We start from the raw sequence: 24,681 nt of genomic DNA, 5'->3' as shown, positions 1-24,681 counted from the left end.
AAAGACTGAGATGATCATGAATGATTAAGGTATTTAAGAGTATAAATAAGATTCTTACTTTAGAGATTTACAGCATAATCAGTTATAAGTATATTTATAGTATTGTAATATTTTAACTCTGTCCTGACTGTCTGGAACTCCCTTAAGATAGGAATTAAGCTAATAGTATTGAATGTACATATTTTTGATATATAATAAACCTTGCTTTTGTATCTAACTAAGACTATCTGTGATTTCTGGAATCCGATGCACCTCTTATAAAAATAATACGAATCTATACAGGAGTCTAGAAAGAAGTAAAGTTTGGCCACGTCTGCAAAGTTGCTAGGTATCATTTAAGTACTGTCCTGAGATTACCTCTTGATTGATATTATTATTAATCTAATAGCGCTAAGTGGCACAGTGAAATATAAATTTTTCTTGGCGTTTTACGAGAGGTAGATCTCAGACACTCTGATACTCTAGTGTTGCCTCGATCTCGAGGAGATTCCATTGTCCCTCAGAGGTACCACATGATACCCGTGTGGAATTTTAATGGGGCACTGACCCGAAGACTAAAGAATAGTTATAGTAGTAGAAGGTCGACACAACAACACCCCTTCACACAGGATTAGATGGAAGAAAATTAATGTGCCATTTAGAAGTTGTCACAGATCCAAAAGATTATTCTTTGAGTTAGCCATGGCTATGAAGAATTCTCCTAACTTGAACAAATATGGTTTCATTAATTTGCCATAAATTTGGGAGACTATTATCTTAAGAATAACTCCCACATAGCTATAAATTTTTTATTTTTTTTTTTAATATCCACCTGGCCATATTTAGATCTCAAGTCTTTGGGACTTCAGAACTTTTGTCCGTTACAATTGTATTGCTTCACTTATTCACTGTCGCGTATACATGCTGTGTTGTGGTCTGATGATACTGATTTGAAATTCAGCGAAATATAAGCAAGTTAATAAAACATCTTTTTATAAAATAGCTCATGGTGCTGTTAATACCGTTATGAATAAGTCAACACCTAAGCTTATCCGTTGGAGCCATTTCCTGAATATGCTGTCTAGCTCAGTGTTCCTTTAACTTTACGAGACTGCAGAACCCTTTCAAAAATCGAACATAATGCAGCATCATACGTTATCTTCACTGTTATTTATAATTCATATGGACTGTATCATTAAGGAAAGTGGTATTCACTCTATATTCAGCAGTTCAGCCTGGTTTTTTGTGTTGACATTATTCTCTTAAATAAATCTACTAGTTTTCAAGTATCTTTAGCTTTATTATATAATTGCTATGACAAATTAAGCGTAATAAATTAAATAAATAAAAAATAAAAATTCTAAAACTATAAATAAGCAACATAACCGAAAACATTAAATTCATTCTCAGTACTGAGCAAGTAGTACACCACAGTAAAATGTGTAAACATTTTATCTATTTAGGCACAAATAGGTAAAAGACAAACTGTTTTTTTTCTCTCATAATTATTAAAATCACCCAAAACTTACTTTTATTCTGAGGCATAATTTTTTTTGCAGTGTTCAATTAACCAGATAGTAAGATCATCTTTCATTATGATTTAAATGTTCACAGCTTCATCTGACTTCTCTTTTCCAACACCACATTAACCTATTAACCCACACATCAGCATGAGTTGTTGGATAATCAGAGAAAGGAAGTATAAGAAAAGAAATTGGTATAGCAGGTTTGACGTGGAACATTAAGTGGATGTTTACCAGGAACTGCTCATGTTCTTATAGTTTTAAAAGAAAAGAGAAATGGTGGTATCCAGTTTAGCAGAACATGGTCTGCGAAAAAATAATTCAGATCAAGAAGAGAAATATCTTTTAGCAAGATCTGATTGTTGAAAATTGAGATTTCTTGTGAACAGTAAGAGGTTTTGATGACAATAAGTTTACGGAGTTATAAGGAGAACAGTGTTTACGGCATTGTTATAAAAGTTACAAATCTTTGAATATTTATTCAAGGCTATGGATAGAGTTTGAGGTCAGTGAGAGAAGGTCAAGAAGGTTATATAGAAGGAAGAACATGGGTGAAAAGTTAAAATTCGGAGGTTCTCCCTGCATTTGTGGAAACATCTGAAGAGCAGAGACCCATATATATGTGGTGGTATCAGAAAGTTTCGAGACTAGCTCTGTTTACGAGAAATTACTTTATTTATCTACGTTTACACACTATCACCTTCAAAATAGTCCCCTTGCATATCAATACAGCACTACCAGCATTCTTGCCACTTCTGGAATGTTGGAAGTCTTCTTTTCGAAGCATGTCAAGCACCTTCTGTGATTCACACTGGATCTCTGCAGTGGTGTCAAAATGGTGACCTTTGAGCTGGATCTTCATCTTCTTGAAGAGGGTGAAGTCTGCAGGAGCCAAATCTGGCGAGTAGGGTGGGTGCGGAAGTGAGATCATGTTGTTTCTGGCGAGAAACTCTCATGTGAGGAGAGCTCGGTGACAGGGTGCATTGTCGTCGTGGAGCATCCAGTTTTTCACGCGCCACAGATTTGGTCGCTTTTGCCGAATGTCCTCCCTCAGATGCCTTAAAACCTGGCAGTAGAACTCGCTATTGACGGTCTGGCCCCTGAGGATGAATTCTTGATGCACAATGCTGCGAATGTCGAAAAAGACGATGAGCATGCACTTGGTCGAGCTGCGGACCTGCCTTGCCTTTTTCGGTCTTTTTCGTGGAGATGATGGGCTCTTCCACTGTGAAGACGGTTGCTTAGTCTCAGGGTCGTACCCGCACACCCAAGTTTCATCACGGTAATGATCCTCGAATTTCACGTTTGCTCTTTGTTCTAACTTGCTGTCCATGATGAAATCGCAGATGTGGTAATGCAGGTGGTGAGAATAGCATCAGTTGCACAGCTCCTGATGTACACAGGACGATGTCTTTTGGCACACTGACTTATGAAGGTAGGTGCTCCCTATGACTGTGCATGCAGCCTTGTGCTGCCATCTGTTAGCGTGTTACAAACTAGTCTCAAAACTTTTTGATACCACACATGGAGTAAAACCAGGTTTAAAATAGCTTGGTATCTTTAACATATGTATATATATGTGGGCCATCAGAGGAAACTAGTGACCCGTTTGGAACGGGTAGAAAACAGATCATCAGATTGACATCTTGTTTAATAACTACTGTGCAGACTTTATGCCATGGAAATGTCATGAGTGACTGAGTTTTTCCATACCTTTTCATGGCTTGTATGGAAAAGTGGTTGGCTGTGCATCAGGAATGGAAGAATCCATACTATGGTCAGTAATTATCTATCTAGTGGGCCTGTAGGCCTCCAGCTAGTGAAGAAGTTGGCTATTGACTAGTATTTTGGAGAGAACTGAAGTTGAAAGGAGAATATTAATTTAATGCTTCCGTGCTATAGGGTTAATGCTGGATAAGTACAAAGATTTGAAAAGATGACATGGATAGGTGTTAATTTTGGAGCAGTAGATTAGAGCATAATTGGAGGATTGCCAGTGTAAGGAATTTCATCGGTGTCCAGACTTATCTTTAGATTTCTTTTAATGATAAACTTAGAGGGTGCATCAGTCTTATTGGAGGATAAGGCTGACGGCATCAATCCTCCAATAAGACAAGTCTTATTGGAGGAGTGATGCCAGGAAGGCCACTTTATCTTTGGTTGATGTTCCAGTGAAACCATGTGGATGTGTTGCACTCACTGTCCTTGGATTAGGTCTCAATGCCATTTGAACAGCAAATATGTTTTCTGTATTTCTCCCTTTCAAACTCAGATGTGTTGATTTTTGTAGCTGTTGCAAGCTGCTGTGTAGGCTGAGTGTACAACTGGAGTATTGGTCTCAGTTGAATGCAGTTTTTCTTGGATATCTTTGACACAGCTGTTGGAGAATCAAGCCTCAGATAGCAATTGGGAATTTATAGTGAATAGGGGGGATGGAGTTATTTGATCGGAGTGGGCGGTTAGATCAGAAGAACAGAAACAGCAATGAGATTACTGTTTCTTTTGTCCTGATTACTGGACAACAATTTAGTTGAGGAGGTCATTCCATTCACCATTTAATTCCAATGGATGCAAGACTTGTTGGACAAAGATTCTTTAGGTTATGGTCTGATTTGGAATATATGGAAGAACTAGTTAAGAGTATTGGCAGGATTGTTAGTATTATCCAGTATTCTGATAAGTAGATGGACAGTTTGTGTCAGGTTATTGCTAATAGCAGATACCTCTCTACCATCTTCCAGTTTCAAGGAAAATGACATCACTGTTCAGTTCACATAAAATAAAGTTTCAGTGACCAGAGTACTATCTAAATTTGGAGAGCAATAAAAACAGTAAATGAATAATATAAATATGGCAAGGAAATTTTCAGACAGAGCAGATCAAAAAGAGGACATTTTGTTTGGTGTTTCATGTACGTGGGAGGTATGTAAACTATCTTTGTGATGGAAGGAATTTTGTCTGTGAAGTGCAGTTTGGTTCTGTTTTTCACATATGTTATTTGATGTTTCTGTGTTAGGTTTTTGTTGTTTTTTATGATTTTTTGGTGAATTTTTATTTTTTGAGTTTTTTTTTTTTGTGATAGTTTTTTTTCTGATATGTAAAATAAGTATTTCTTAATGTTGTATTTATGGTTAATGGAAAGACAAGCTAAAGAGTTGAGGCATGAAGGGAAGCAAAATACACATACACATGTTACCTAATAAGGAACTCTGTTTCCTGTCCATGCATATCTCCAGTGCACTCCACATATCAGGATGTCTTGTTGGGCATGATCTGATAGAGTAAGTGGCAGCTACAGGATTACTTTCTGGTTCCTCAGGAAGCCTTGTAACTCATTATTGTCAAGTTTGGTCCCATGCTAGTATATCGAATCATCTGGCATGCAGATCTGGTTTACTGTTGCGTTCTAGACTTGGAGGGGGGGGGGAATTCTATACATAACTAAAATGGGGATGCACTGCACATAAGTAGGGGAGTGGTAGGACAGGAGCCAGAGACCATGGCAACAGCTATTTTAAACCAATAATAAGCAAGCTGTGTTGAGTTTCTTCATGCAGTGTCAACCAGACCTACTTAGAGGTCTGGTTGGCATTTTTTCCCCCAGAAGATATTCTTTTGCAGAAGCAATGCTTGTTAGCTTTTCCAGAGCTTGTAATGATATCATACACTTGTAATTTATAGGATATAAGCTGTGGTACCACATAGATGTAACTATATCAGGAAATTGAAACTATGGATTTTGGGGGTGCTGAAGAGTTGGAATTTGGAAGGCATATTGCTAAGGTGTCCAGTGTAGCTCATAGGATTACTTGGTTATTGAAGAACATACTAAATGGCAGAGATAAGGAAGTGATCATTCCTCTTCATAAGGCCTGGATATGGTCAGATCTGAATTACTGTACTCAGGTCTGGTCACCTGGGTTTCTTGGGTATGAGGAAGTGATGGTGAAGTTGAGAGATAAATGGCTAAGATGGTAAGTGATCTGTGGATTGCTTTCTATGATGATAGATTGAGAGTTTGTGGTTTGCAGACCTTATTGGTATCTTGTGTCAAAAGAAGAGATATTATAGGAAAATTATTAAAGGGGTTTTATAGGATTGATTCATATTACATTTTTGAGCATTTGGCTAGATGGATCAGAACATGGGGCGCGAGGGTCAACCCTGAAAATTGAGTAAGAGTGTGGTTGACAAGTGTGTGAGGACTAGATTTATTTACTCAGAAAGTGGTGAATGAATGGAATGGGTTACCAGATTCTATTATGAGTGCTTTGCCTGTCTTTGAGTTAAAGGAGAGGTATGATAGATATTGTGGATAGTTTGGGTCTCCTGTGATGAGTCTTCAGGCTCCATGGAGGTGCCCATGCTGTAATAATAATATACTCTTTGTATTAATAATGGTATATGCCATTAATACTACACTGGTTTAATGTTTTGAACAGTTTTTCAATTGTTTCTTCATTGTCTATAGTACTAGTATCAACAGAACTTAAATATAGAGAGCCTCAGGATCCTCCTGTGGTTTGACTTGTAAGGTAAAAATCTAGTCTTTGCAGCCTTTGATTTTTTTATGTGAGTCATCTTGTGAAATGAACCCATAATTCATTAATTAGTAATCTATATAGGTTTACAGACCATATCATTTAATTACATAATGCTATTTGCATAAAAATTAAAAATTGCAAATTTATTTTATACATTTGTTCAGTTAATTGCATGATGCTTATTCCATATAATAGGTTTTATCATATCTGAGGTGGATAGAATTTTTCATTTTCTAACACATTTTGTGACAGTTAAATAGTTTTTTTTTTTCCTAAAACTATTTTTTCTCTACTTTTTGCTTCTTTTTCACAGCAGTTGCATTCAACACAACATTCATGATATGTTTTCAAGTTATATACGTAAGCTACATTAACCAACATAAGTTTTCAGCTTGCTAGTTCTTGAAGATGTTTTGTACCCATAAACACTATTCATATAATGTATGTTCACATAGTACATAAGTAAATATTGTAATGTCAGTTCTTGTATCATAAAGCAGCTATTTGTAGCTTACAGTCAACTATAGTTAATTTATTTGGCTGAAAATAAGAGCCAACAGGCTTCACTTCGGCAAAGTAAAATTATTCAAAATTAAGTGGATATTGAATACCACATTATTTCTTAGCCGAATAAGAAACTCAAATATAGGAAATCTAATCCAAGAGTTTTGTAAACGGAGGCTATTTATTACTACTGTTATTATTATATTTATATATAATTTCCTTTCTTACTCTACTTACTATTGTTTATCCACCTTCTGTATTTATTAGTTGTATGCCTATGAATACTGAAAAATTTATTTGTCAGACTGCGCCATCAGTATATCAAGTATTCGGCATAAGACTCAATAAAACTTCTGGTAGATCTCTCTCTCTTACTGGAGTAACTTCTTTCAACAAAGTTTACATAAACAGTCGTGGTTCTTAAGTAATAAAACTGCGCTTTTAATGCCTTAGTTGTTTCCCACTCACAAGTCCGATTTATTTAGGAACAGTGCAGTTGTAAAATAAAGGATCAGGCAGCACTCTTTTAACAAATAATTAAAACACATTTATTCACATTAATATGAAATATACATGAATCAAATGACATGGAGATTGCTTTCTCTACCCATCTATAAAATCTTTAGCATAAAATTAGAACCCTTTTACTTCAACATTAAATAATCTCTTTAACTCAAAAACTTATGTACTCTCTGCTTACAATTCCAACTTATTAACTTCTAGTATACTCACAAAGAGGTTAGCTAACTCTGTAAGTTAATTTTACAAATTTTATATCAACTTCCAACTTGCCAATTGATTCTCTTAAAGACACTTCTTATTACTATTGAACAATCTCTTAAAAGTATCTACAACTTACTATGAGAGTGAATATACAAAAAGTTTGAACTTACAAAAGACTGCATCACACAGTCAGTCAAAAGTCTTTCACTACAGTCTTATGGCATTTCTTTCATCTCAGATCTTGAGTTTCCTTCAGGAATGTCTGGCATTCAGCAGTATCTCATCGGGAAAATAGTAGGCTGTGGACTGCGATCGGCAAAAGGTTGTTCTCTCACAGCGAAAAAGAAAATCTTCCGAGCGAAGTTGCTTCGGGTAATTTACATTGCCTTATTTCCTATGCTTGGACTCGCCGTAAGGCCTGGATGACTGGCTTTTCTATCTGCCATTTCCAATAGCTCTAATTGCTGCCAACTGGAAGCCCTCCCTGCTCGGCTCTGTCTCTTTTATTTTGCGATCTCGGGGCCTTGCACTAAAGGCAGTAACCCCGAAGAATTCGACATGACTTTTTTTTCATCTTCTCTTTAGTTTAACCCGCTCTTTGTTCTTGTCCATGCATCCTTTTGATCGTAAGTTGCTGGCCAGCGGAAAGTTGTTTGAACCTTTTAGACTGACTTTGGAAGTGTTTATGCACAGAGCTTGTAAGCACTTCTCTCATACACAAAACTAGTAAACAACTTTCCTGCGCTCATACACATAATTATATACAAAGTTCCGATGGCAAAGCGCCTTTGTTTTCGACATTAAAACAGTAAATACATTCACTTCCCACAGGGTTATTTACATTAATAAAATACATACATATAAACAAGATTATTTTTGTAACAGTTCACATGAGACTTGGCCTCTGTAAAAAAATCGATGTAAAGCACTTTGGTATTTTTAAGCTACATAGAGATTTTACAGTTTCATGCCGAATACAGAAAACTATATAAATAAAGTTCGGCGAGTCCAAGTGTAAGCCAACACCTCGTAGTGCAATGCTAGGGAGACTCATAGTAAAGGTGGAGCAAGCTCCAATCACTGTTCTTAGTATTTTTCCATAATGTAAAACACAGCTCCTAGGAGATGTATTACTGTTCTACATTATGAGAGAAGGTCGAAACCCAGGCCGGTTTCGACCTCTTTTGAGGTCTCATCAGAAATAAAGAAATAAGTTGCGACTATTGAAACCTTAGTATTACATTGAGGGTCTACCTACTCACTGATGAGACCTCAAAAAAAGGTCGAAACCGGTCTGGGTAGTGATCTTGTCTCATAATGTAGAACAGTAATACATCTCCTAGGAGCTGTGTTTTACATTATGAGAAAATACTAAGAACAGTGATTGGAGCTTGCTGCACCTTTACTGCACCTAAGTTGCCCTAGCATTGTACTACCAGGTGTTGGCTAACACTTGAACTCGCCGAACTTTATTTATATAGTTTTCTGTATTCGCATGAAACTCATAGATTAGATTTCCTATCTTTGAGTTTATTTGCTAAGAAATAATGTGGTATTCAATATTCGCTTAATTTTGAATAATTTATTTGGTTTTTTAGGAAGTTGTTGAAGTTACCATCAGCTTTATACCAAACTTTCAATATTGTATGAATTCATTAGGGTGAAACTGGATACTAATTTAAAAACATATTGAATGTCTGTGTGTGTTTTTCTTCAGTAAACAAACGATTTGAAAAATTGCTTTGTTGTAAATTTACTAATACATCGTTGCATAAACAAATCATTATGTAGATACATATGAAAGATATTTATGCTACCAACATGTACAGCTTTCAGCCCATGGCAATTCTCATCTCATGGTCCTGTAAAATATATCCCAATAATAATGTAATGATTAATTGCATATTTTACTTGAAAGAAAAATGCAGGTTAAGATTTATGATCTATATTAATGCTGTAGGTGGGTTAAGGTTAGATAATCTGAATATCTGGCTCTATATGTCAAACAAATTGCATTGCCAATAAGACCATTACTTTATATTTATTGGTAGCCTGGCATCGCTTGACAAAGCTCAGCTAATCAGAGCTGCAAATTTATCCTGAACCCAGCTTCTTTCATCAGTTTTTCATCAACAGTTTTTTTAATCTTTTCTTGTGGAGAATTCCTCATAATTCTAGTATTTATTTCCATTTTATATAATGGTGCAATGAGAGTTGTACAGTCATCTAGAATTTGATCTTGTGACAAAGCCTTCTGGTTATACAACAATAGTTTCAAACATACCAGAATAGCACAGTATATTAATCCACTTTAAGGATGGAACAAATAAGTTACTTTGTACATCATGGAGTAACTTATTATTCAAATCCAAAGATTTATTTCTAAGGTAGTCCAGTTGACTTCAAAGCTGATTGCTGTTGTAATTACTTATGTTTAGAATTAATTACTTATTGAAAATTATTAGATAACTGAATAGTTGACCATACTATAGCACACTCCCTTCATCTTCAAGAGACTAAAGAGGATTGCTGTGAGGAGTCATCCATGCATCTTGAGCATGTGCTTTTCTATACGTAGATCATTTCTGTGTGTGTGTGTGTGTGTGTGTGTGTGTTTATACATGGTACTAATATGCTTTAGGTTCTGTAGTCTTTCTTCAGTTTTTAATTTAAAAAAAATGAAATGAAAAAATTGATGTCTCACCACTGCCTCTTTTATGCTAGTGATGCATATGCAAGTACATGTATAGTAATTAAGTGTTGTATTCCCAGTTTCACATAATTTATTCCAAAAACGCTTTGTCACTAGTACTATTGACAGCTCCTGAGATTTGAATATGGAATTGCTGAAATAACTATTTCCTCTGAAGTGATTATGTAACAAATGTGAACTGTAGCGATTTTCTAAATTATAAATGATTGATTCTGTAATGTACCACATATTATACTTCTAATGCTAGTTATCAACCTATACTTGTTGGTTCTGTCAAAATTAATATTTGTTTCTTCTCTTTCTCTCTCTCTCTCTTTTAGGTCATATGTCATGCTGTCATCTGCATCTTGATGTTCTTCCTATTATATTATTATCAGAAATGATTATTAAATAAAATGCACACAAGATTCACAGATTTAATAAAAATGGCTACTTTATGCATAAGATACGTTATTTCATGAATGCTGTAATGGCTACATGTTTACACAATAAATCCCTTTTTTCATCAGGCAAACATTTAAAAATTAATTTTGTTCTAGGAAAGCTGCAGAAACATATTTGGGATTTTCTGTCACATAATGATGCTTGCCAAGCGGATGATGATAAATGATATATTGTGGAAACCAGTCAGAAATAATTCTCTTGCTCTACCACTGGTAAGATGCTATAGCTCTTTTTCGTTACACAGACTTATGAACACAAGACAGCAGTTTTTTCATTTACTTTCACCTTTTAGTTGGACAGGTACAGAATTGGGTTTTGGACAAAGTGGCAACTGGCATCTATTAATGCATTATTGCTCATTATCGCCATATGGAATAGTTACTACATCAGATGGAGGCCTAAAGATGTCAGTTAAAAGTGATCAGATTCCAGTTTCCAAACAAGAATTGGGTCCTATGAAGAGAACACGAGTTGATAGTGAAAATGAAGCAGTAAATCCGAATGCAGATAATGAACATGAAGATTTAAGAGCAACTAAACAAAAATTGCAGCGATTGGAAGTTGAATTTCTTCATTATCACAAAGACACAAAAAACGAAAGTTCATCTACAGAAGAAGAATCATCAAATGATTCTTCTGAAAGTAGTTTAAAAGACAAGGCAAGTAAGTATATTTAGGATAATTGTGCTTCCCTTATAACTTTTTTCCCTCTCCTCTATATGTTACAGATCTCTTTTAAATTCTTCTACTGAACTTCAGATCCACTCTGATGATGTTCCAAAGTCTCATGCATTTTATATTTTTATGCAAACTCACCCATGAAAGGTTATAGATGAATAGTTCATTAGTGTTACTATTGTGTGTGTTTGTAAGTGGGCTAAGGAATTGGTAATTATTCCAGACACCCAATATGTGGCTTTTTTGAGCCTTTAATAAGCAAGGCAGTGGCTTCACACCATGTGATGAAATTTATCTACCACCTAGAAACATTTATCCAGACCGTCTAATCTTAACAAACACCCAAATTGCATCTAAATCCACTACTTTCTACCTTCAGTTTTAAATTGCACACTTTATAATTCTTTTCACCACAAGGGTGGCACCTGTGTCTTTCTGAGATCTGACATTCCTTGCCAGAGAATGGCTAATTTAGAATCCCTATTTTTGACCTCCTGGCTTAAGGAAACTTTGAGCTCGACAATCTACAATCCATCTATGCAAATACTGAGAACATCTTTCTAGTGTCCACAACTCCAGCTGTCTCTCCTTTTTCAATGCCAATGACCAAGCTGGTAGAGAAGCAGAAGTCATTTCTATAAGCAATGACCTAACACAAATCATAGATTTCCACCCAAATTCCTGATAATCATCTTCACTTTCCCAATACCCTTGATCTCTTTTTAACCAGTTCTCTTTTCGGATACATTGTAGAGGTCACCTCTCCTCTTGGCAACTCAGATCACAATCTTGTGAAAGCCTCCTCTCTCTCTTGCAGAATGCATGTACTCCAACCACCCCTAACCTCATGTCCTTTGGCACTATAAAGATACTAAAATGGAATAACCTCAAGAAAATCTACTCTTCATTTCCATGCAGTGTGCTAAAATTTTTTCATTGAATGTCTTGACACACCTATTTGTTAAATTGACATGCTTTGAATGGTAGGAAATTAGAATTGAGTGGATGTTTAAATCAGGTAAGTGGAAGCAAGTTAAGGATTCTTCTGATGTCGTTCTGGCAAAAAGAGGTGCAGTGAAACTATTCTAGGGTATAGTGAGAGTAATTTGCCTTGGTTGTTTGTATAAGAGCTCAAAGAGAAGCCATTGGTCAAGGCTTATCTCTTTCTTTAGGTGATTTTAATATCTTGTGAGAAGGAGAGGTGGATGTGTGGAAAGACGTTGTGACTGTTAGTATTGGTGAGAGATCAGAAGGCTTGACTGGCATTTGACAGAAGAAAAGTTTTCTGTATTTGTCTCTTTCAAAGTCAGATTTGAATTTGTTAATGTTTTTTTACAGAAATTTTGGACTGAGTGTAGCCCAAGTGCAAAGCTGGAGGGTTTGACAAATCACTTTACACACTATTTCTTCATGGACTGCTTTGCAACATATGTTGAAATAAGACTTGTATAGTGGTCAGGATTTTGGTGAAGTAAAGGATAAAGGTCCTCCTTTTATTAAGGATTAATTCAGTTATTCATTCAGAGCAGGTGTTTGGATAATGAGAGTGGAAACAGTAATCACATCAAAGAATCCCATCTCATGCTGTTGTAGTACTTGTTGACTCTTGAGTGCAAATGACCAGGTAAAGAACATTCTGTAGAGAAGATGATGCTTACCAGGTTGTGGACTGAGCCTGACATCTGTATATTAGAAAGGCAAGCACAAGCTATTATCAGACTTTTTGCAAACCATATTCATCTTTGTTGTTGTCATCTTCTCTTTGTCCGTCCTTCGTTAGCAACAGTTTTCTTTATCTTCATTGATTATTTGCCCTTTTCACACATCCTAATATGCCATTTTCATTCTTTATCACTGTTCAAATTTGATATAGAAATGTATATATTAAAGTTGTTACAGTGAATCCATTGAGTGAAATATAGTCCAAAACATTTCTTGTCTAATTAGGTATTGAGACTGTGTTATTTTAAATAAGATCTGTCACTAAATACAATTACTGGTTAGAATAACTCAGTAATACAGGCTTATTTATTTGCTTTGTATGGTGTGTAGATTTCAAACATAACATTTTTTTTTTTTTTTTTTTTTGGTCATATAACAGTTGTTATATATTACTAGGGGGATCCCCCTGGCACCTAAGGTCCCCCCTCCCAAATTCTGGGCTGGTAAGCTGTTAAGACAAAAAACGTGACATTAAAACGTTTCAAATTTCGGCTTATCTTTTTATGTATAGAGAGTAGATATAACATGACAAATTCCGTTATTTTTCCTCCAGTCTTTTTCATTATAAAACTATTACAGATATAGCAATGTATCTAGACTAGACTGTTTAAATATGCTGATATAATGCATAACTGCATATTAATAAATAACAAAAATGTGCCCAACAAAAATGTTAGCCTAGCATATCACAGACTGATCTGCTAGGCCACTTATACACTTGCACAACTTACCCTTTACTTTTTCATTATGTATAAAATGTTTTTCTAATGTGAATATGCTGGATACTTCTGTAATAAGAAAATATTATTTTAATGATTTTATGAATGTATAAATAGCACATGATATTGTGTAAGGAATCTATATATGACAGGAAATAAATAGTTTTCTTTATCTTTTCTTTTTGTATATTTGATTTGCTATATGATAGCTAAATCTTTTCAGACTCCTTGTAGTCCTGTGTAATTAACAATTGTATAAATTTACTCATTACAAGACAAAATTCAAGGGCTATTAATAATCACATTCATAATCCAAATAATTATATCAAAGCACATTGTGTCCAACATAATTTAAAAGTTTATAAAGTTTTTAAAGAAAAATCATGGGAATATAACACAGATCTGTATTTAAGTTTTGTAGATCTGAAAAAGACATGACAAGGTATCGAGAGAGAAGCTATTCAAAACATTATAGTTGTATGGTGTTAATAATGAAGCATTATATCAAGAATACTTAGTCTTTATTAGATTTGTAAGTCAGCAGTTAAATTGCAGGAAGTATAGAGAGATGGTTTAATGTTAATTCTTGTAGAGAGGCTTATACGCTGGTTAAACATGCTAACTAATAATTAAGGAATTGACAGTGTACACTAGAAATATAAATTAAATAAACTTTAATGTATACTTTCCGATATTTCGGCAAACATCACGTTGCCATCTTCTCGGGAACTTAATACAAAGACAAGTGCACACAAGTACCAATAACAGCAAATGAGAACCGAAGCTAGGAAGCTAACGTTTTCTTAAAGTCCTGATGTGATTTCATGAATAGTCTTTCATATTTGAACTTGCTGCAGTGTATTACTGTGGCTTTCTTCCATCTTATTCTGTGGCGAGTATCCAGAGCGTGGTCTGCAAGCCCAGAATGGCTGTACTGGTGAAATCGGATGTAATCCTTGTGTTCTGAGATTCTGATATTTGCTGTCCTGCCTGTTTGGCCAAAGTAGGACAATTTATTGTCCTACTTTGTGGGTATACAATAAATTGTGGGGACCTGGTATACACTTACCTGGTGTATACCAGGTCCCTTGCAGCTGTAAATTGTCCTACTTTGGCCAAACAGGCAGGATAGCAAATATCAGAATCTCAGAGCACAAGGATTACATCCGATTTCACCAGTACAGCCACTCTGGACTTGCAGACCATGCTCTGGATACTCGCCACAGAATAAGATGGAAGAAAGCCACAGTAATACACCCCAGCAAGTTCAAATATGAAAGACTATTCATGGAATCAGCCTCAGCCCTTAGGAACATGCCAAACCTCAACAAATTTGGATGCATGAGACTGCCCCCCCAAATTTGAGAAACATTTATCAGAAGAACTTCAGCCCAAAGGCCAAGAACTACCAATATAGCCCAACAGGGGGCACCATCAGGACTTTAGGAAAACGTTAGCTTTCTAGCTTCGGTTCTCATTTGCTGTTATGTAGTACTTGTGTGCACTTGTCTTTGTATTAAGTTCCCAAGAAGATGGCAACGTGACGTTTGCCGAAATATCGGAAAATATATATTAAAGTTTATTTAATTTATATTTCTAGTGTACACTGTCAATTCCTTAATTATTAGTTATCAGGTTTAATGTTAAATCTAGTGTCAGACGAGGATGTACATTATCTCCTCTGTTATTCGTTATCTGTATGGATCACATTATGAAGAAAAATGGTATTAAACCGGATATCAAAATTGAAAATGTTAATCTCAGCTCTTTATGTAGATGATGTTATACATCTAAATAAATCCAGTATGAGTCTGCAAGATTCCCTGCTAAATTGAATAACTGTTGTAATAGATATGGTATGAAGGTTCAGCAATAACAAGATAAAGACAGAGACAATGAAAATAGGCAGAAGCATTGAAAATATCAACTGCATTGTGAATGGAGAACCTATAGAACAAGTTGAACATTTCAGCTGCTTAGGTATGATTTTTAGTGAACATAGTAAATTAAATATGGAAATAGACAACAGAATCCACAAAGCTGATATGGCAGGAAGTCGGCTGAATAAATTTATATCGAATAAGAGAGAAATAAGTCAAAACACTAAATTAGTTGTATACAAGACAGTGTTCAAGCCAATTTTTACTTATGTATCTGAGAGCTGGGTTAGAAATAAAACACTTGCCCAAAGACTAGAGACTGCAGATATGAGAGTCCTGAGAAAGATTAGTGGCATGAACAGTTGAAATCATTGGTAATATCATATTAAAAATGAGGATATTAGGAAAGAACTTGACATGTTAGCATTCAGGAATGTGTTAACAGAGCTAATCTCATGTGGTATGGTCACATAAACAGAATGGGAGAGGAAAGATTAGCATAACAAGTGTTCTCTGGCAGGTTGGCAAGAAAAAGACCCAGAGGAAGACCAAGATATAGGTGGATTGATACAGTAAAAAGTGCCTTAGACGATAGAAATATAAGATCCGATAATGTTGGAGTCTTGACAGACTGATTTCGAGGAAAATTGTAGATGGGAAGTTAGTGGTGATGTAAATTTTTCATGTAGTACTATCATATCTTGTACACCCCTTGAGGATACATGTTAGGAATTTGATGATGATGTGTTATCACAGATAATCTTTATTTATTTTTTATGTGGCTTCTGCCTCACAAAAGGTTTATTTGTAAACCTTTACCATGGGTTGACTAATGATTTTTTCCCCCATTTTTATTCTTTATTATTATTATTTTTTTTGTATTTTTATTCATTTTTTACCTGGTCTAAAAACTCTTCTCTAGACAAATTGATCTTTTTCAAGCCACTTCAGGTCTCCAATAAGTAGGGCAATAGTCTCACACCAGATGATAAAAATCATCATTATTAGACAATCACACACATCCATGCCTGAGGAGGTGGGATTTGAATCCTATTGGTTTGAGAGTAGGTAAGCTAACTGCTCTGCAAACCAAACTGGCAAATTACATGGAAATCAATGTAAAATCTTTATAATTAAAGACTTTGAATGTTACTTTTAAATGAGAAGAAACTGAATTTGTATGGCAAGTTATTTAGCACAGAATTTTCATTCCTAGTGTCAATAGAAATTAAACAAGTAGAAGAAAAAACTGGAAGATTTAATAATGAAAATGCATGAGCTTCATGTATGATGTAGAGTGGTATGATCTAAAATACATTAAGGTCCTAACTGTAGAAACTTAAACAAGAGACAAGTATTAAAAAACTTTCCTGTGGAATGTGTGAGAAGGACTATTTTCCATAAAGGGATAATTTCATCTTCTTCAGATGCGGATGGTGAAACAAGGCTTTACAAGACTTTTTGTATAATTGTTCCAGAAGATAATTACTTTTGTGAAGGGCCTTAATCATTCTCCAAAGGATTCAATGTTTGGTGTAGATGGCATGTTCTACAAGTCCTGGCTGTTCTGGTGAATGGAATTTAATGTAATCGAGTAATTCATCATGACGAATAGTCACCGATCTACCAGTTTGTCCAAAATATGATAACCTAGCATGGAATTTGATAGAATCAGGGCAGGCTAAAGGTGGAAATTTATCTTTTACAGATCATAAAAATGCAAAAACCTTATTAATAGGGTGATAGCACACCTGTAGGCCAGGTGTGCTTTCTGTAGGATTTTGCCTTCAGAGACGCCTTTAACACAAGGAATGATAACACTGTGGACCATCTTTGGAGTCAGATTAAAGGGAAACAATGTAGTTAACAAAATTTGTTGACATGAGATGCATTAACACCATAGCAAGGAAAGTGGACCTAATGCAATTTATTTCATGAGATTGCAGTGCTTCACTAGAGCACAGAGAATGAGCTCAGAGTCAGTGCTGCCAGATTTTTGACAAGGATGATAATGAAGTGAAAGAACATTTATGTAAAATTTGGTATGGATTTTCTTTCTAAAAATGGAGAATTGAAGTCTACCATCTGGTTGATGGAGATCTAGAAAATCTGTTGATCTTTGTGAGGAAATCTTGTAAGGGCACCATGTCAAATCTCATGGATATTGAGATGGTTAGCAAGTATTGGAGAGAAAAAGGACTGCCCATTAGCTGTATCCTCAATTTCTGGTCAAGTTTACTTTGATATATAAAGTAGCCAGAGTGAATGACTAAGTTGGAGAGGAGAACAATATCTGCAGGAAAGTTATGCCAGTATCGATTATATTTTGACCAACAGATAGATTGTCATGATGAACACCTCGATTACATTAAATTCCACAGTCTAGAACAGTTGGAACATTGAACATGCCATCTTCTCCAAACATTGGATTCTTTGGAGGAAGATTCAAGTCCTTCAAAAGTAATTATCTTATGGATTGCTTATCTAAAGAGAGTTGTGATACCATGCTTCACCATCCAAATCTAATGGACTGAAATTATCCCTATTATGGAAAACAGTACTTCTTCAGACGTTCTGTAGATAAGTTTTTTCAGATTAATGCTTTTCTCTTTTTGAAATTTGTACAATTAGGACTTTTTTAGATCAGTCATTCTATATCATGTATGGTAACTCTTGTTTTTATTGTTGGGTTTTTCTCTTCTACTTGTTTAATTGAAAGTCATACTCAAGATTCCCTTGATACTAGGGTGAAACTTCTGTGTTAAATAAATATTATGCAAGTACTAAATTCGTAGCATGTTATTTATCAAGAAACTGAATATAACATTTATCTTTTATACTAAGGTAAATGTTCTATTAGAACAGTAAATTATTACTATTCTAATGAAGCATTTAATATCTGATAAATATTACTATTTCTTTATGAAAAAAAAAAACGTTGGTGTGTGCTTGATCAAGTTACAAATCACAGGGCACTTTGTATGCCTTGCAATGTATTAGAGAATAGAGTTTGTCCTTTGTGGTGTGACGTATTTTATTAGTACTTTTGCTGTCTTTTCAAATATACTCCCAGATATACAGAATAGGAATAGCGATGCTTTTCTCTTGTGTTTTGGGAGGAGAAGGTAGAGAGAGTATATAGCATTTCTTTTATTAGTAGCTTTGGAAGAAAAAAAATTGTAAAGATTGTTGAGTTCTGTGGCAAGGGCTGTATCACTAGAACTGATAGTCCTGGCTCTGTGAGTGCTTTGAAGATTCCATGCTGTTGTGTTGGAAGTCATTATTTATACAGATATCTCTACCAATGCATGCTGGCTTTCTATAAAATATTACCTTCACATCATATTCAAACCACATAACAAAGCAACTCTGATCCTTTTTTCTAAGGGCAAACTCCATCCTCTAGCACATCTTGGAGTATATGAAGTGATCTGTGATTGTAACCGAGCCTACTTTGGACAGACAGGAAGATACATTAATATGTACCTCAGAGAGCACAATAAATCAGGACTGGCAGTCCATGCTTTGGACATCCCTTCACACAGAATTACATGGAAGAAAACCAATGTGCTATATAGACATCATTATATTTCACAGAGATTATTTTTAGAATTAGCGATTGTTATAAAGTATTCTCATAACATAACGTATGTTATGAGAATTTGGTTCAAGTATGGCTGCATTAATCTGCCAAAAATTTGTGAGGCAGCCATCTTAAATCAACTACTACATTGTTATTCTTGTGTAGAGGCTTAAGTGCTGTGAGGACATTGTGTTGGAGGTTTAATGGATTTTTTACAACACTCAAAAAGAATTAAAATAGAATTTAATACTTCCTATATTTCGTCCTAGTCACTAGGACATCTACGGGGATTACAAAGACAATTAATGTAACATGCACACAAAAACTTACAATACTAAGCCAAACCACGTGGGTGACAATACAGTCCTATCTAGGTGGAGCACCCTCTGAGGGCAGTTGTAGGTGGCCTGGAATGTAAGGTGGGACCTCTGGTGATGACTGTTTCCCAAATTTTCGGAAGCTTAATGCAACCATATTTGTTAAGATTTGGTTGGTTTTTGAGAGCTGCTACTGCTTCTAAGAAAAGTCTCTCTTTCTTGAATTTGCTGTGGTGGAGCATGGCGGTTTTCTTCCATGATACTCTGTGGGTGGTGTCCAAAACGTGGTCAGCCAAGCCTGAATGGCCATAGTTGTGTTTAACGATGTACGACTTGTGTTCCTCCAGGCGGATGGATGCTGATCTGCCTGTCTGTCCAAAGTACGCAAGCTTACAGGAACAGGGTACTTTGTAAACTCCAGGCAGAGAGAGAGGAGGGAGCTGATCTTTTGTATAAGCCCTACCGCCAGTTTGCGGTAGGGCTTATATGCTGTGTGTAGGTTATACTTTTTTAGTATCTTGGCTATTTTTTCCGAAGTGCCACGGATGTAGGGTATGGTGATAGCATTTTTGAATTCTTGTTGAAGAGAGGGACGGGGAATGGGGGAGGAATTTATTATTTTTTTGATGCTGTGTTCGCTGTAGCCATTGGAGAGGAAAGTTCTGTGTATGTGGTTAAGCTCAGTAGTGAGGGCTGTTCCACTGGAACAAAGATTGTGGGCTCTCTTGGTAAGGGTTTTAATGATGCCATATTGTTATGAGGGGTGGTGGTGGGAGAGTTTGTGAATGTATCTGCCTGTGTGTGTGGGTTTTCTGTATACAGTGAAGGCAAGTGTATCATTAGGCAGGCGCGTGACTAAGGTGTCTAGGAAGGGTAAACAATTGTTCTTTTCCTTTTCCATAGTAAACTGGATTCTTGGATGTAGGCTATTGAGATGACCAAGGAAGGAATCTAACGTGTCTGGGCCATGAGGCCAAATAGAGAACACATCATCTACATATCTAAGCCAGATAGACTCAGCCCCACTCAAACCGTCTATCTGGCTTAGATATGCAGATGATGTGTTCTCTATTTGGCCTCATATAATGCAGCTAAATAATTTTCTTATTTATTTTATCCTTTAGTGTTGTGAATTATACTGCAAAAGAATAAGTGGCAACACCTAAGTTTATAAGATTTTATCAGACGTTTAGTTTTTAGTAAAAATTTTGTAAGCAAGCTAAAACAACCAAACAACTGCTTTTGGTTGCTTTAGCTTGATTACAAAATTTTATAATTTTAGCTATATTTCATTAATATTCTGCAATGTGTTTTAACAATAGTCTCATTATGTAAGAAGTGATTTTATTTATATATCAACAGATTCTGAACTTAGTGCAGGTCTCTTTACTGCTCTTCACTGAATAACTGTATTTTTTGTCTGTTAATTGTTTGTTTTCTGGTTGGCTTAATGGTTAGTGTATCCACTCTCCAATCAGCAGGCTTTAGGTTCAAATTCTGCTATGGACATGGATGTTTGTAATTGTCTTGGAAATATTTTTTTCTGCTGTGTGTATGTCAGGAAGACAAGTTTTTGAGAGAGTGAGAGACCTGCCATCTTTGTATAAGACCAAGTGAATTCCTTTTAAATTTTCTCCCATCTGGACACGATTCAAACCAAATTGTTTTCTCCAAACTGCTTATGTATCATTATTCTTCTTAATGGCTATGGAGTCTTATGTTTCTGAATATTTTTGGTTTCAACTGTGTACAAAATTTAGCAAACTGGAAAAAAAAAAAGTTTTTTTTGTTTTAAAAGCATATTATATTAATCTTGTTATGTTTAATTATGTTCTGAAGATAACTGAGTTTGATGTTTCTTTCAGCTGATACATACGGCAATCTTATATCTGCAAACCACGTGAAATCAGAATATCTGTGGAAGTATTTGCATAATACATATCACACTAGAATGTTATTTTGAGCAATGTTAAAGTATACCTTTTCAGTTGTACCTGACATACTCTGATTTCATAACCAAACATGTTTATTATATAGAAAATTATTACATTTAGTTAAATATTAAATTTAATGCTTTTAGAGTGAATGTCATATCTTTATGTGGAAAGCTTCTAGTATTGTGCCCACGTGTTTTTAGATTAATAAAGAGTTTATTTAATTACACATGTTAGATGTTATCAGAATTCCATAATTGGTACATACAAATAAGTAACCAAAGTAAAAAAAAAAAAAAATTAATTAATTACTCTATATGCATTGAACAATGCTAGTTGTTGCGGTCATATTATACTGCATTGTACATGTCATATCCTAGATGTGGTCTCAGTATGCTTTCCACAGAACTACCAAGCCACCAAAACTGATGAATATTCATCTGGCAGGTCATTATGAGTACCTATGGTTTAAAGTTACAAAGTAGAGAAATTATGTATTAAACATAAGAACTTTATCAAGAGATTAACATTTCTGATGCAGTGTAGAGTCAATGGTAATAGAATCAAATATACATTCCATTCAGCCAGAGCAGAAAGGATCTACAAGAAAACAGAACTGGCTATCTTAAGAGAACATATATCAGCCACTAGATTAGCGTTTTCAATGCCAGATTATGATATGTTCACTGTACATAGTGAACTATGTACAGTGAACAACTACATTATCCTTAGTCAGCCATGCTCACTAATACCAATAGCTTATGGTCAGTAGGAACTTACCAGTGCTAAAAACTCCTTGTTCCTATTACTTCTGCTATTAGTATATAAATAATATAATGAACTTTACACCATGTACTCACAATTCCATTCTTATTTACTGCCTCAGAGACTAAAGTCTGCATTTTCTCACCAATCATACACACATTTGCTTTATAGATACTTGCATGCAGCCTCACCTACCTCCCCACCTTCAACTCTAGTGTTCCTGATTTTGCACATCTAAACCTGCTATAGTCAGCAGCACTTTTTCTAGACTCATAACACCAACTAGATTTAAGTACAAACCACCTGCCTTATGTAAGTCTTTTTGACCTACAGACTCAATCCACACATCCAGAGACTGCACTCCATTCTTCATACACAATCTACTCATTGAGTCATTTGCAATGATGGCCCTTCTTTGCAACTCACCTTTATCTTACTGCAGCAACAGATTTGCTATCTTTACACTCTTCTCTTTTGCTACAGTCAGTAACTCTTTCATGTCCTCTCTCATACCATATTTTCCTCCTTTCAGATTATTTGTACCTACCAAAGTAATCAACTCTTTCACTTCACCCTTTTGCATGCCAATAATGTCACTAACATCATTAATCTTTGCACCTGGAAAACATGATTTTGTTTTTCCCTCACAAAGCATTTCTCTTATTATAGAATTGCCATACAAAATTTTCATTCTGTTCCTACTATCTTTGACTAGCATTCCTTTCTCTTCGTTGCATCTTTTTTCTTTCTTTTCTCAACAGCACCACACGCACCAAATGCTTATTCAGTCTCTTAAGTTAATGCTTCATCCTATGAAAAACAACATAAGTAAGCTATCTCTCTCGTTACATCTAACTCTTCATTCTCTATACCATCCATGCTGACTGCCTACCTATCAGCAGGCAGTCAGCCCAACATCCAAGAACACTTAACCAAAGCTAATATGTGGCATAATTATAGGACATTGGGTCATCCTGTATCTCTCCTGTTCTACCTTTGTTACTGAAGTGTGCCTGTATGCACATGTTTAATACAAGTGTGTTAATCCACAAAGATGCCAGTTTAACTCGGGCAAAATATATGAAGTAATTATTAAATATTTTTAGTTATTATCTAATCTATGTTGTCAATTTCCTTAAACAACAACGATGCAATAAAATGTGAGATTTATTGTATTTACCAGATATCAGCAAGGCTGGCTTAACACGGTAAGCAGGCAATGCGTTGCATTGGGGTGCTGAAGTGAATAGGCAAAATTGTGGATATGCACTAAATATACTGTAATATATATTGCAACTTTTAATAACATTTAGCAAAAACTGAAAGTTGTTTTTTGTTATGTGTAGTATAGAGTTGGCAGAAGCACAGACACCCCAGGTGAATGCCTGGGGCATCGTATTACAGGGAGAGTCTTACACTACCAACTTTTTTTTTTTTACATGCAGCACATTCACCAGGTATCATACTAAGACCATGAAGCATTAACTTTATCTGATACTAGATGGAAAGCGAGGATATACGCTCTTCGTTCACTTAGATATAATATTGGAGAAGTTTTAGATTCTCTTGTGGAAATTTATGATAATGTTCAAATTGACAATAATACAAAATATGAAGCAAAGACATTAGCTTTGAAAATTAAAGATTACGGATTTTTGTGTTCACTTATAATCTAGTGTGAAATTTTGTGCAGGATCAGTGTAGCAAGTAAAATGCTTCAGAATCCAAACACAAGTTTAAGTGAATCTATAAACGCATTAAATATTTTTGAACAAAAATAAAAATATTTTATTTTATTTTTATTTTTGTTCAAAACCAAGTTTCATATAATACTTCACAGATAGTATGAATGACACACTTTGACTGCTTTGCTTTATAGATAATAATATGAAGATCTTTAATCATATCAGGTGTGAAGTGTGCATTCTGTGAAAAGTATGAAATACGAAATTAGAAGAACGTAGTTATTTATAATTCAGTTGAAGCAGTTGTGGCAGCGGGTGGGGGGGGGGATACTTCAAAACAATCATAAAATTTTAATCAATTCTGTATAGGACATGTCTCAGAACGTCGACAGCCCGTTCCCCCCCCCCCCCCAAATAATTATCTTGAATTAAGTTCTTAAAGAACAAACAAAATGTATTGTTGACTAAGCGATTAGACAAAATTATCACAAAAAAATAAAAATCATATCTATTCTCCAAGGTAGTGCAATATTTAAGTGAAGAAAGTATGCAAAGATCTTTTTGTCCTTGTATTAAAAATTGTACAATAAAAGGAGAAAACAAAAAAAAAAAATTCTATATTTTGTCTATTCAATATAATTAAAAGTCCAGTTACCTAGTATAGAACAAGAAAGTGCATTTCTTGTTATAAGCAACTGAGACACAGCTATGATCGCGAGATAATCTGGTTTAGTGTTCTCTTCAGCGTGAAGGATTATCACACCTTCTAATAGACATGACGGCCACATTGCACTTATCCATGTTCTTTCAACAGATAGCATGCATCTATTCAGATTTTGCTGTACGTATATAGACGTCCTGGCCATTTGGGAGGTTAATGTATGTATTTTTCAAAGTACACAATTTTACATAAAAATATATTTTGATTTTTTAACCTTTAAATTTTAAGTACATTTAAAAACAAAATA

General features: G+C 35.1%; 1 protein-coding gene across 5 annotated transcripts in view; it reads left to right on the top strand.

The window, feature by feature from the left end:
- Window positions 1-24,681, top strand: part of LOC150102390 (uncharacterized) — a 68,781-nt gene that overhangs the window by 20,253 nt on the left and 23,847 nt on the right. For 2 of the 5 annotated variants that reach the window (XM_090399774.1, XM_090399773.1), the window contains exon 2: window positions 10,307-11,093. The exons of 1 other annotated variant lie outside the window; for it this stretch is intronic. In XM_090399774.1, coding sequence (XP_090255900.1) covers window positions 10,565-11,093 — 529 coding nt within the window. In that variant the 5' untranslated portion in view covers window positions 10,307-10,564. The remainder of the gene's footprint in view (window positions 1-10,306; window positions 11,094-24,681) is intronic. 2 more of the 5 variants (XM_090399776.1, XM_090399775.1) reach the window with 1 other exon arrangement.

Source organism: Typopeltis vanoorti, chromosome 10 (assembly GCF_054136105.1).
Source record: "Typopeltis vanoorti isolate ZY-2024b chromosome 10, IOZ_Tvanoo_1.0, whole genome shotgun sequence".
Taxonomy (NCBI): Eukaryota; Metazoa; Arthropoda; class Arachnida; order Uropygi; family Thelyphonidae; genus Typopeltis; species Typopeltis vanoorti.
Note: the sequence above shows the minus strand (reverse complement) of the source record. Positions and strands in the feature narration are given on the sequence as shown.